At 36.0% G+C, this 15,319-nt stretch overlaps 2 protein-coding genes across 2 annotated transcripts; one reads left to right on the forward strand and one right to left on the reverse strand.

Moving 5' to 3' along the window:
* The first annotated feature begins 836 nt into the window (after positions 1-836).
* Positions 837-5,102, forward strand: LOC126818442 (slit homolog 2 protein-like). Its single transcript, XM_050545852.1, has one exon. The coding sequence runs from the start codon at positions 1,979-1,981 to the stop codon at positions 4,118-4,120; it is 2,142 nt and encodes a 713-aa protein (XP_050401809.1). The 5' UTR covers positions 837-1,978; the 3' UTR covers positions 4,121-5,102.
* Positions 5,103-7,344: 2,242 nt separating this feature from the next.
* Positions 7,345-14,329, reverse strand: LOC126819558 (2-iminobutanoate/2-iminopropanoate deaminase). The gene is made up of 6 exons (XM_056100356.1): positions 14,084-14,329; positions 13,089-13,194; positions 12,646-12,700; positions 11,775-11,843; positions 9,739-9,794; positions 7,345-8,279 (listed from the first exon to the last, which is right to left on the reverse strand). Exons 1-6 carry the CDS (start codon positions 14,320-14,322, stop codon positions 8,223-8,225), a joined length of 582 nt encoding a protein of 193 aa, XP_055956331.1. The 5' UTR covers positions 14,323-14,329; the 3' UTR covers positions 7,345-8,222.
* Between the last annotated feature and the right edge of the window lie 990 nt (positions 14,330-15,319).

Below are 15,319 nucleotides of genomic sequence, written 5' to 3' on the forward strand. Positions count from 1 at the left end.
CGCTCTAGAGGGTCGCTTCCCCCTTGTCAGTGATGCCAGACGGAGGGACTGACAAGGACAGCTGTCTAGTCATTCGGATGGTATGAAATACCGAGGTCCCGTGTACACATTGGCGGGCACGTAACAGATCCCTTAACAAATGGAATTCGATACAAGAGTAGGCCGTAGTGCCGCTGTCCGAGCAAAATTTGCCTCACAGCTCACTGTATGACGTATACCCGTCTTCATTAGCCCAGTTTTGAGCAGAACAGTAGGATGTTAAACCCCATTTCATTTCATTTCTAGAGAGTTGATTATGGGCGTATCATGTGAATAAATATCTAATTAATAAAGTATATAACATTTTGAAGCCAACAAAAAGATCCGCAATAGACAGATTTAGTTTTTATATAAATAAAATACATTTTTAATATTTGTGATAGGTAAGTAATGTTCACATCTTTAGTAATATTGTAGTAGTAAGTCAAGCGTGAATTTATCGCTGATGGAAAAACCCGCAATAGACAGATGTAGTTTTGACATGAATAAAATGCATCTTTTATATTTGTGATAGGGAAGTAATGTTCACATCTTTAGTAATAATGTAGTAGCAAGTCATGCGTGAATTTATCGCTGATGGTATGGCTTATTAACTATTTTAAATTGTTACATGATATTGCCTATCATTTAGATCAGTTTTAAATTTCAACACGGATCGTCCTAGGGGAGGATGTAGTAACAATACGTATAAAAAGTATTTGATGTATAAAAATAGAAATTTGGAAAAAATATGAGAATATATATAACCAGTTTTAGTAACTTCCTAATAAGCATGGATGGTTAGCCATAAACAATTCATGTAAAACTGTTTTTGATTGGGTGATTTACTATTAACCAGTATGTATAACAGTTTTTGATTTGGTGATGCTGTTTATCCGAGCAGGTAGTGTTCCTAAAAGCATCCAGTCTGTATGTTATAAGTAATCTGAAATGAAATGGGGTTTAACGTACTACTGTTTTGCATCCGCTAGGATAATGAAGACGGGAATAAGTAATCTATAACACAGTGTAAAATTTCACTCCACTGGATTTAGCTATTGTACCTAGTTAAGTGCTCTAAAAGACTTTAACAATAACAGCAGATAGTGTTGGAAATTTACTCACCAAGTCCTATAAGATCAGGTATAAACCTGATGCCGTCGTAAAACTGAGTGAAAAATTTCAGTATACCAGATTAAGCATTTGTACTTAGTGCTGTAATATGATTTATACAGTTAGCAGTGTTAGGAATTTATTCACCACAAATTTACCCAGAATAAATCTCGCTGTGACACCATGCTGTTTGGAATTTATTCACCGTCAGCTACACAGAATAAACCTCGCTGTGAAACCATGCTGTTTGGAATTTATTCACCGTCATCTACCCGGAATAAATCTCGCTTTTACAACTTGTTGATATAAAACAAAATCTGATACTGTCTGTAAAAGCAAACTGTAAAATTTCAGTCTAGCTTTATTACCTAGTGTTTTAAAATAATTTACAAAATTAACAGCCAATAGTGTTGGGAATTTGTTCACACCGTGACAACATATGAAAATATCTTTTACTAAACATCCTTAAAAAAAATCATGCAACGAGGTCGCGACATCTTCTACAAAAAATCATGAGTGACAAACGAAGTCTAGATATCTTTTACAAAAAAACCCTGTTGTAACAGAAAGACACTTTACTAAAAGATCTCCATAGTAAGAATGGCGGATCAAGATTTCTAGATTTACAGCAGCAATCTACAGCATCTAGAAAAATCAGATATGTTTGATGGCGACCGGCGTTTTACATAGATCGATGGAAATTTCAAATCGTCATATCTTTGTAAATACTAAACGGAATTGAAGCATATTTGAACTGACATTCTTATTAACAAGGGATGCTAACGCGCTCAAATTACGTATAGAGGCTTTAAGTTAAAGATTCAGATAACATTACGAGTTCTACTACATGATGAATCGATATACAGTATTTGTTACAAGAGTTCTTCTTGTTCTATTGTTATGTCAAGACATCAATGTATTGTTTATTCTTGTGATGGGACAGTCTCAAGAATTTGTGGTTTGTCCACAGGAGAAATGCCCACCCAAAGCGAACTCATGGCAATATTGTGACGACTGCTGTCAATACAACTACCATATTTTAAACCAACTTTACATCAGCGAATCTTGTGAAATAAATTCTACCAGTTATTTTGTTTCGTCTCTGCCCAGTGATGCAAACTATCTGGTTTCACATCTACACGGCTGTTTGCCTTCAATTCCGGAAAATATCTGTGAATTTCCAAGGATACAGTATCTGGATCTTTATAACAATTCTATAACGGAATTGCCGAAGTTGTCTTGTTTGAGACAATTAGTACATTTAGATTTAAGTAGTAACCAAATTCGTATATTGAAGGCCGGGATATTTGACGGTTTGAACAAATTACGCTACATTGACTTGTCGAGAAATAAAATTCATACAATAGAGATGGGCGTTTTTCATCCTGGATTAACGAAAATAAAAAGAGTTAATTTGCATCACAATAATTTGATTGAAGCTGATGTAGTCTGGGTTCTGGGCATAACGCATATTTTCTGTTACTTTGATTTGAGTTACAACAAAATTACAAAACTTACCAATAAATCGAACTTCACAATGGATCCCAGTAAAACGTACGGACCCGGTTATATATCTCTAAGGAACAACAAAATGAGAATTTTCGACACAAAGATGTTAACAGCCATTCGACCTCCATTTCCGTCACTGGTCAGCACTTTATTCTGGTGGAGTTTTAACATGGACAATAATATATGGCACTGTGATTGTCATTTGTATCCATTGGCGGCTTTGATGTCAGTTATAGGCAAATATAAAGAAGGATTTGTAGTAAATCGTTGGACTGATATCACGTGCAGCACTCCGCCAAATTTAAAGGGAAAGCTCGCTTTTATACATAAAAATTTATCTGATTTTGTGTGCAACGTCACGGATTCTTGTCCTTCCGCGTGTTTATGCCAGGAACAGCCAGACGCGGATAGAATGGTCATTAATTGTCAGAATGCTGGACTTTCACAAATACCAATTCGATTACCATTTCACGAGAACTTATTTCTGAACTTTCAAAACAATTCCATAGAAGTCCTACCCGGACGTCCTTATATGGCCAGAATTATTCACCTGGATATGTCGAATAACAAATTAACAAAAATAGCACCGGAAGTATTCGCAAATTCTCGAGATCAACTGAAATATTTGAATCTTGCCTACAACAGACTGAAATATCTTCCAGAAACCATCCAGAACTTACGATCGGCTGAGATTGATCTTTCTAATAACATGTTTATTTGTTCTTGTGATAGTTTGTGGTTAAAAGGTTGGTTTGAATCCAAACCTGACATTAAAAACAGATCTAATATAACTTGTTCTACAGTTAATGGCGATCAGCGATTAACCATTGATAATTTACAACCAGATGAATTCAACTGTCGAGTTGTAAACTCGGTGACTAAACCTATCAGTATCGTGTTGGGCATATTTTGCTTTCTGATCATTGTTTTAATTGTGGTCGTTATCTACTTCCGGTTTGAGATAATGGTTATACTTCATACCCATCTACCAACAAAGAGAAAACGGAAGTTAGGCGACGGAAATGGCCGAGGGCTTGGTGTGTTCGTGCTTTTAAACGAGGCCTCAGATGCGGACAGAATGTGGGTTATAGAAAATCTTATTCCTTATTTTGATCGATTGGGTATAAAATCATACATCTCGTTCCGTGATGGTATTATTGGGGAGGTAACTGCCGATGCTAATATTACCAATATACATAACAGTCGATCCGTTGTGGCCGTCATGTCAAAAACCCTTTTTAAAGATCCGTTGAAACTTTTCGAATTAAATGAATCCTATTGTCATAAAGTCAAACAAAGGAATGGTCAGTTAGTTCTGATTAAACTTGAAGATTTTTGTCCGTCACTTATTAACAATGGACATATACGTGCTATGTTCAAATTAAAACAGTTTATTAAAGCTGATGACGTCAACCTTTATGAGAAAATCTCCTCGCAGATTTATAAAGTTGCCGCGCTACCACGGGGTTACGCCATATGAAATCACGCCTTCTATAAAAGTCGGTAGTCGTTAATTTGCCAACGATGTATAATTTTTCACGGCTCACTCGGATTGATTGTTTAACTTTTAATTAAAGCAGCAGTATGTAAGATTGGATGAAGAACTGACAGTTCTCGATTTAATACTTAACAAAAAGATAATGAAAAGGGAATATGTTAAAAATTTACGTCAAATTACTTCACTCTGAGCCGAGATATTACCGTTACAATAACACTAAGCCGAGTGGTCGGCGAGATAATTATAGTGTAGCCTCGATTGTCATTGCTATCGCTGTTAAGTCTTGATTATCCATTTTTGAATCAAATCATTAAATGGCCGGACCGTTATAATCGACTTAAAATAGGAGCCATCCAATGGCACCTAGAGTTGATCATGGTCTTGTCACGCTAATTAATGTGTGATTAATAATAATATAACATTTTAAAGGCCCAAAGAAAGGCCTGCAATAGGAAGATTAAGCTCTTGCATAATACCTATTTTAAATTAATCGGATTAAACTCACCTTGAAACTGAGAGCCCGTATTTTATCGAAAGAATATTGCAGCATTTTAGAAAGCTGCACAGGACTAGGATATCTTAATCAACGGCTTAATCGATAGATTATTTAACATTCAGTCGGGTAGGTGGCACTGACTTGTATCCAGTGAGTTCGAGTTCTCTCAGTTCTATGGAAGTTTATTTCAACTTTGACCTGAAGGTTTTGTGACATCATTCTCGTCTGCTGTACAATATAAGTTTAGTCGGTTATTTCATATAATAATAATGGCGGAATCGTCTTGTCTAGTAGTGAATCTTGAACTAAAATGTTAATAAACGATTCTAACCAGACTGATCCAGATGAATATCATAGAACTTAATAAACCGTTATTACTGTATTTTATTACAAGGTAGTGTTAACTACCGAAATACACGTGGGTATCTCAAATTCATAACTGTTTATCAGACATTCTGATTTTTATACGCCAACATTACATCTAATATATTATTCTATATCTAATATGTAATATATTATTTCATATCTAATATATTATTCTATATCTAATATGTAATACATTATTTTATATCTGATATGTAATACATTATTTTATATCTGATATGTAATATATTATTTTATATCTGATATGTAATATATTATTTTATATCTGATATGTCATATATTATTTTACATCTAGTATGTAATATATTATTCAATGTCTAATATGTAATATATTATTCTATATCTAATATATTATTCTATATCTAATATGTAATACATTATTTTATATCTGATATGTCATATATTATTTTATATCTAATATGTAATATATAATCTGATATCTAACATGTAGTATATGTATGTAGTATATTATTCATAGTAACTATGTTTATGTCTAGTTTTCTTCATTGTTTGTATTTGTATTCTTTGAAAATTTTATCATAGATTAAATAAACCATAAAAACACGATCCGAACCATGTGTGATCATTTTGTTACATTAGCATACAGAGAGAGAGAGAGAGAGAGAGAGACCTGACAGTGACAGGTGTCAAGCCGTTTGGATGGGACAAAAAAAATGACAGTTAGAATTTGATATAAAAGTAGGTTGAGGCACCGATGGGCGGGCACAATTGTACATGGCGTATGTCCGTCTTCATTAGCTCAGTCCGTGCAGTAAAGAAAGAAGGATGGAGAGAAGGACGTTCAACTCCATTTCATTTCAATCATAATTGGTGTTATGGTGTTGTCATTGGTGTTACCGTCAGGGCCGTAACTAGCTAAGAGCAACGAGGGGGGCGTTAAGTGTTCTCGGGGGTGCTGTAATATTGAAAGACAATGTATATCTATTTTTTTTATGGTTGAAAATTTTTGCACAGGGGGCGGGGGGGGGGGGGGCGAAGCCCCACCCTGCGCCCCCTCTAGTTACGGGCCTGGTTCCTATCCCCCTAATATGGAGAGAGTGATACACTTATCTTAATCTTACGTTCAGTTTGGTCATTTATAAGGTATATATGATTTTGTTATATTTCAAAACTAAATTTATGTAGGAGTGGTTGGGTGAGCCAGTTAGCCAAAATACGGTTCCGGGGGGGGGGGGGGGCTTGTTACAGATGCAGTTTTACATTAATGAATACAAATTTGCAAATTATTTGGGCGAATCTGGTTATAAATCGGGTGTAAAGTCCACTTGACACAAACTAGGTCATTTCGGGACTAACACACGGTTCGATTCTATTTCAACAATTCATTGCATGTAGGGGTCTGTAGGTGTGGGAGGAAACATGAGGACCACGAGGTTGGACTGAGACCCTACTCTTGTCACATACAAGCGGGAGAATTGTAACCAAGCCACTTGACTCAATGACACACCTTATGATCTAACCCACATGTTGTGTTAAACCATTAATACCCCCGCCCTCCTAAATAAAAGATAGGTTGCCAGGCAACAAAACATACGCCCACAGCAGCTAAATCGTCCGAGCGGTCCACAAGGATTGTCGAATATTTATTCCTTTGTAGGTAATTGGGGGTCTTTACAAGACAGTTCCATACAAATCAGATTAAAAATTTTGTCGTTTGCGGGTTTACGACGTTCTACAAACTGAAACAAGGGTCTCAACTTGGAAGTAATCTACAGAAATTTGACAGGCTTTTTCGTTTTACTAATTTAAATAATGCATATAAATTTCATACATATCGGATGATAACTTTCATCAATCGAGCATTAAAATGGTTTAACAAAATGAAAAAAGGGCAATAACTCTAGAAGTAATTATTGTAAATTGCTGAAATTCACGTTAGAGCGTTCACAAGGATCAATAAAGTGAAACAAGGGCCATAACTCTAGACGTAATAAATGGAAATTGCTGACATTCAATAGGCTTCTTCGTTTCAGTAATCTAAATAATGCATATAAATTTCAGAAAGATCGGATGATAATTTTTGGCGTTAGAGCGTTCACAAGGTTCAATAAAGTGAAGCCAGGGCCATAACTCTAGACATAATAAACAGAAATTATTGAAATTAAATAGGCTTCTTCATCTCACTATTGTAAACAACATATATCAATTTTTAAAAAAATTGGATGATAACTTTTGGCGTTAGAGCGTTCACAAGAAATTGTGGACGATGGACAGACGGACGGACTGACAGACGGACGGACGGACGGGGTCGACGGCAATATCTGCCCACAATGTGGGCGTATAAAAATTAAAGAAAGCTATATACTGAAAGGAGAAATGATTTTATTACAGATACACCTGCCATATACCATCACCTAATCCACAGAATTCATAAGACACTTCAAGAAGGGGCATTGCTAGATTAAATCTCATTTTATTGGCAAATATAAAATAATATTTAATATTTTATAGGCATATGCAGTATAAATTTATATATAAAGAATAAAATTATATTTAATATTCTAAACAATTAAACATTAGAGTTGGACTAGGATTATTGAGTAATTTCCAAGCATATGATACAATTATAAAGATTCCATTTCAAAACTTCCCACCATCGCAAACAGTCATTACTCTCACTCAAGGAGGCTGAAAAAATATATTTAATATACACGGGGTAGGCTATCAGTAAAAGTAATCTATCACTGATTGTAAATATGAAATTATTGCCTAATAGACTAGAATACATTTATACTAAATATATAGCATAAATTATATTTGCTATTTTTAATCATATTTAAGTTTATAACTTCTTAACTAGTCCTGCCTATATTAGCCCATGTCAACAATGAAATGGATAATCAAAACTTAGTCTCCTTTGTCCAGTACTGTTTCTATATACAATCATAAACAATTCTTGCTACATCTTCAAATGTTCCAAACTTTGCTCAGAATAAAGTAATTTGAATGAAATTTTCAATATTATCATTTTTCATTATCTATTTTGAACAAGAACAGTCAGCACTTTATCTAATTCTTACATAATGCTTCATGTAAAAATTAATATTTCAAATTTGACAGTAATTACAAAACAATTCATCATCAACACAAGATAATTAGCATATAATTTGTTTTTATTATTTAGATACCTGCTAAATATAAAAACTTAAAATCCTTCCAATAACAATTGAATGTATACGTTTGTTACTCTATTTTTAACTCTCCTAAAAGTGCAATGGCTTCTATTTCAACTTTACCACTCTGAAAAACAAAAAAAATGTAAGTTGCCAGTGGAATTACAGGAAACAATATTAAAAAGCCTACTTGTGCTCATTTTCAAATCCTTATAGGGAAAGAGACAATCCAACCCCCATGCTTATATGAAGGGGGGAGAGAGAGAGAGAAAAAAAATGGGGTTTAACGTCCACTCAACACAAACTAGGTCATTTCGGGACTAACATATGGTTTAATTTTATTTCAATAATTCGCTTGCGCATAGGGGTCTTTAGCAGTGGGAGGAAACCGGAGGACCTGGAGAAAACCCACGAGGTTAGACAGGCGACCCTACTCTTTGTCACGTACAACCGGGGATTCGAAACCACGCCAGTCGACTCAATAACAGACTTTATGATACAGCGCGTGCATGCTAATCATTCAGCAATCCAACCCCCCCTTATAGGAAGGAAGACCATCCAACCTCCATGCTTATAGGGTGAGAGATCACCCAACACCCATGCTTATAGGGAGAGAGACCACCCAAAACCCATGCTTATAGGGAGAGAGACCATCCAACTTTATATAGAGAGAGACCATCCAACCCTCATGCTTATAGGAATCCACAGCAGGTCCCAGGTTCGATCTCAGCGTTGGCAGAGAAAGGTCCTTGGGAATTTTTACGTTTGTTTTCATCTTTATCATCGGTTCAAGGTAGGGGGTGTACATGAAAATACAATTTTGTTGAAGAGAAGGTGAGGAATAGGCTATAGCTCCGCTCCTTCATAGCACACTTCATGGCATATACCTGTCTTGTTTACCTCGGTTGTTGCAGAACAGTAGGACGTTAAACCTCATTTCTTTCATTCTATTGCATGTCATGCCGTGTGCTATGAGGGAAATTTTACTAGGATTTCAAATTCTAACTGTCAAGAGTTCTTTTTCATGCACGCCACTGTGTACACAGGACCTCGGTTTTATTTTTTTCTTTGCAACGACGCAATGTTTTGATTGTCAGGGGAAACCTCGCTGGAAAATTCAGGGAAAATTTCTTGGCCAACAACAGAATAGAACAATGTATCTCTTGGATGGTGAGTTTGAACTACGACTCCACCATTATAATACCTTAGTCCATACTATAATTACCTTGGATAAAGTATAAGTTAGTCCATAATTACCTTGGATAAAGTATAAGTTGGTCTATACTTACCTTGGATAAAGTATAAGTTAGGCCATACTATAATTACCTTGGATAAAGTATAAGTTAGTCCATAATTACCTTGGATAAGTATAAGTTGGTCTATAATTAACTTGGGTAAAGTATAAGTTAGTCCATACTATAATTATCTAGGGTAAATTAGTCCATAGTCTATAATTTTTGGGGTAAATTAGTCCATAGTCTATAATTATTTTGGGTAAATTAGTCTATACTATAATTATCTTGGGTAAAGTATAAGTTAGTTCATACTATAATTATCTTGGGTAAATTATTCTATACTATAATTACCTTTGGTAAAGCGGCAACTTGATAGGCAGCTCTGGCTGGTAAAGCTTGGTTAAAATCTATAATTATAAACATTTATTTTCATAACAAATAAATAGCATAGTCGACAGTCCTCCAAATCTTCAATCCAATACCTAATCGAGGGGGGTGGACGGAGGACAATGTGGGGTATCTAACATTTTGGGTTGGGTTCAAGATCAAAGAGTTCCATAAGATGTCCGAGAGATTCTTGTATTACTCGACCAGAATATGCCACAGAATGCACAAAATCGAATATTTTTTAAATATTCTCTGCTTTGCGCTGCACTGGACATGTTCTTTTTTCTTAATTCAAAAGCCCCATTCCCCCGCCCATTGATTTGTCCTGCCCTGGTTGATCATGCCCTGATTGAATCTGGTCATTTCTGTAGTCGTCGAAATATCAGTGTTAATTCAAACAATAGAAGGGAGAGAGAGAGAAATGGGGTTTAACGTCCACTCGACAAAAACTAGGTCATTTCGGGACTAACATATGGTTTAATTTTATTTCAATAATTCGCTTGCGCGTAGGCCCTGCACAATAGAACTGGAATACGTATTTTTCTTAATTTTTCGGTAAGCAAGTTAACTAATCTCTAGATTTTATTTCAACAATTTCCACAAGGCCGTAATACCGCTATAAACATTTTACGTAATTTCTATGCTGTTGGTTGGATTCGAAGAGCAATACCTCATATCAATTGCCCTTTTTCGAAGATCATAATAACCTCGTATACATTGTGCCTGACCGTAATAGCGGTAAACGGCTTTGTTGTTGAAAATTCTTATGACACGTGGACAATACGTGAATGATTAACAATGGGCCGCTTCATGCCATTGATTAGATTCCCACTTATCAATAAACATTTATTGCTCTACTACCAGACACTCATCATTAATTATCAACACAACACTCAGTATACTCTGTTGACGACTATATATACAACTCTATAACACCAATCACGAGATTGGCTTCTAGACGACGTGCATTCTTGTATAGTTACACAGTGAAGGTAGATCATAGTCATGTTTGAAATTTCTTTTTTTAAAAAAAAAGACCCTCTTTCCGGCGTGCAAAATGACCGTTAGGTCGGATCTAGGAATGGTCCTTTTCCATAGCCGTAGGTCTCGACTGGCATATACGGTTGACGTGGAACCCATGGCGTAGGGGTCTTTAGCAGTGGGGGGAAACCGGAGGACCCAGAGAAAACCCACGAGGTTGGACAGGCGCCCCTACTACTTGTCACGTACAACTGGGGATTCAAAACCACCCCAGTCGACTTTACGTCAAACAATAGAAGGGTTTTTTTTCCTATTAAATAACAGTCCGGCGTGGTTCCCCCTTGTCAGTGATGCAGGACGGAGGGTCTGACAAGGACAGCTGTCTGGTCGTTCGGATGATATGAAAAAACAAGGTCCCATGTACACATTGGCGTGCGCGTAAAACATTCCTTGACAGTTGGAATTTGATATAAGAGTAGGCCGTAGTGCCGCTGTCCGGGCAAAATTTTTCTCATCGCACACTGTATGGTGTATGCCCATCTTCATTAGCCCAGTTTTGAGCAGATCAGTAGGACATTAAACCCCATTTCATTTCATTAAATAAAAGTAATGAAGAGACTATGTAACCCTCGCTAAAAAATTTAAAGATGCATTATGTAAAGAGATAAATCTGCCTATTTCAGGTATTGTTTCTGTCTTCAAATATTATTCGAATTATTATTCAAGACATTTATTCACATGACAAGCGCATAATCAACTCTCTAGACCAACAGATTAAAATGATAAGACAGTGGTACTTCGGCTAAACCTTGTCAAATCTTCAACCATTCTTAACTTCACTCAGAATAAAGTAATTTTAACTATTCTAGCAAGAACGACGAACCCTTTATCTAAATCTTACATAATGTATCTTTAATAAAAACAAAGCAATCAGTTTGAATCAACTTGTAGAAATATTCAATTTTCAATATTGTATGATATAGGGTTATGACATAACAAATATCTTTTGTTCTACTTACATTTTGCATAAACTTCATTAACTCGTGCGAAATCATTTATATCTTGAAGTAATACCGTGGTTTTAACAACTGAAGTATAAAAATAAAATATATTTTGTTTACAATCGTTCTAACCAAGTCTTGAAAAAAGAGAGAGAAATAGAGTTTAACGTCTACTTGTTGCAAACTAGGTCATTTCGGAACTAACATATAGTTCAATTTTATTTCAATAGGTGTAGGGTTCTTTAGCAAGGAAGGACGAGAAGGTGTAATAGGTGGGTGTACATCTTCTGATTTAGAGATCAGCTATTTTCTAGTTTGTAATTTTGAAAAACAACAGAATTTGTATTTTGTAATTCAGATGATGCCGATATAGTAATAGTAAGTTAATGTGTAGCTTTAAGTCTTGTCTCATGATATCTGGGCATCTATAGACTTGGCAGACTGAAGCCTAGACTGTCAAGATGTAGTGGGACTCTGGCCTAGGTGTATAATATTTTTGACACTGTATGATTCTATAAACTATTATTATAATTTACAAGGATACAATTCTATGGAATACAATTTGAATTACAGTTTATTACTGAGTGATATCGAACCACACTTCAGATGAAGACCGGGCAAACAAGGCGCTAGCGACTACCATTCTCACATATTTTGACGAACATAATTGATTGGAAATTTCAATAAAACTGTTTTTAAAAATAAATGTAAACCAGTTTATACATTCATATTACATTGATGTGGGATTTTTGACCCATTTTGTCTATTTCAGGTTTCAAAGAATAGACATTTAGGTCCTTGAACCATTCTGATAGAATGATTATATAAACTTTTGAACCATTCTGATAGATGGATTACATAAACTGTTTAACATTAAAATATCACTCACCATTATTAAAAGTTGCTCCTGCCTCTTCTAGAATAGCACCCATATTCTTTAATGCCTAGAAGTATATGAAATGAAATGGGGATTAAAATCCAACTGTTCAGCTCCGACTAAGACAGGCATGTGCCATACAGAGGGCTATGAGGAAAATTTTGCCTGGGCAGCGACATTATGACCTACTCTTATATTGAATTCCAACTGCAAAGCGATCTTTTACATGCACACCACCAATATATACATGGGGTCTTTAAATGTGGGAGGAAACTGGAGGACCAAGAGGCTGGACAGGCAATCCTATTTCTTGTCACGTACAAGCGAGGAATCAAAACCACATCACTTGACTCAATGATCACAGACTTTATGATCAAACGTGTACGCATTAACTATTTGTTATACATTTGTCTAAAGCCTAACTAGCGTATCTGATATTTGCTGACAGAACTCACTTGATCTGCTTCTGCCTCCGGTCCTCCTGCAACAAGATTCATGGTTTCTGGATCTAAACCCAACTGACCAGAAATATAGAGAGTACGGTCAGCCACTACAGCCTGGCTAAAATTTAAAAAAAAAAACATCTCTTAAACAGAGTACTAATATAGGGTCATGTATATAGTCATCCATAATTAATTTTATCACTTTTTTTATGAAATCATTTTAATTTTGGACATGATTTGTAGAATTTGTATATCTACAACATATAGTAGTTCCTTGCAATACTTTGAGCAATATTATATTGACAAACAAATGTTCACATTTGTCTGTGATTACTAGGACCATGAATATATAAGTTTAAAACAAAAAGAATTGAGAAAGAATTGTAAAAAAAAAAGGAATTTAATACTAGGTTTCAGGCGCATGTCATAGGTCTACCTCTGATCTTGAGCTGAAACACTACAGGTAGGGTTGCAAAAAAAGCAGTGGTCTGTGTACTGACATTATGAAGTTAACATACCAAGGGAGGTAACAACAATTTTGTAGCCACATCAAAGTCAAGGCCATTATTACACAGACTTATAAAATATAGGTGAACTGTTCAGATTAGGTAATCTACTCTAGCCCTGGTCAGAGTTTTTGTGTTTTGGAATGACATACTGACCCAATAAATGCTTCAAATAAAGTTGCCTTGTTTTATTTTTAATTTAATTAAAGCGGTTTTAAACATTAAATTAATGTTATTGATACACGTTGACCAAACGGTATCTAACTAGTACTAATACTATTGTCGTGTTGAACTAAATAACAACACATGTGGCAATCTATATCATATCGTTCATTCGTTGTAAATATTTACTAATATCGATGCGTGTACCACACAATCTAGATTTAGTTGTTGGAACCACGTTTTGATTGGACTTCAAGCCATTCCAAGTTCCATTTCGTCCTCTGGAATTCTAAAGTTATCTAGCAAAATAAGTTATAGTTACCATTATAGTAGGCCTACCTGTATGGGCCAATAGCTTTCGGTGCTTTTTTCGTCTGTATAATTCGTTTTACTACCGCTGACATTGTGGTATCGTCTTGTAGATTAACTTTAATAATGTTCACGGTCCGGCCCAGTTTCACAACTTGATCTGACAAAAAGTATTCTTGACAACCGAGTCTATCATGTCCCAGATTAAACTTGCGCGAGCCCCACAACCAGTTCAACCAACAGATTCCCATGAATGATGATACAATCATTTCTACATTGCCAGGTTTCTTCCACTTATAATATATAAAACTTACCCCCCCCCCCCACCCCCGGAACTTTTTAAAAATGTTATTTCGTTTATGATAAATAAAATAAAACCAAGTACGAACAATTTAAGTATTGTAGTGAATTTTTAATTTAGGAAAAACAACGGCGATCCCTCCCTCTCCCCCTGCTCTCATAAAACACAAAATTAAAACGGGGGTTTGGGGTGAAAAGGTCGACGTTGCTAAAGAAAAAAAAACTGGAAAAAATGAATCCATCGAACATTCGACTCACGCCGTGTGTTGGAGACAGGAATCGTGTGTGCCGAATGACTCTTGTAGTCACAGTTTTCCAGAAAGTTCTAAACTTGTTTACAAACATTCAATCACTCCATTACTGACCTACAGAGTCATGATCATGGCGAGAACTTGGCCGATATTTTCACATTGTTGTTTTTCTGTCGGATACAAGACACGTGACACAATATTTCCCCATGACTGCATATTCTTTTACGGTTCAGGCCTGGCAAGGGACAACGAATAGTCGTTTGTGTGGGACGTAAAAGATTCCTTGACAGCTGTAATTCCAAATAAGTCATTCCCGTGCGCGTAAATTCTGGACAGTTGGAATTCGAAATAAAAGTAGAACGTACATATCGATTTTGGTTTGGGGTGGGGTGGGGGTGGGGGTGGAGTGTGTAGGTAAAATTAGACCGACTGGTGCACAGGTCCCTAATACGAGTGAAGCAACCACGAGCCGAGCACGACAGGTGCGATCTTTCTAGGGGGATCCAGGGGCTGCCCCCCCCCTCCCCAACCCCGGGAAATTTTTGAATCTAGAGTCACCTAAATGCCATTTTCTGTACTTTGGGGGGAGATTTTGCAGAATTTTCCCTATATTTCGCGTTTTGGTTCCAACAAAACGCTTTTAAATCTGTGTCAACCGATTCGACGTTCGTCAAAATTCGACTCTGGGCGGTTACTATGTGGTAACCTTACGACC

The sequence above is a fragment of the Patella vulgata genome, chromosome 4, assembly GCF_932274485.2.
Source record: "Patella vulgata chromosome 4, xgPatVulg1.2, whole genome shotgun sequence".
In the NCBI taxonomy this organism is placed as follows: Eukaryota; Metazoa; Mollusca; class Gastropoda; family Patellidae; genus Patella; species Patella vulgata.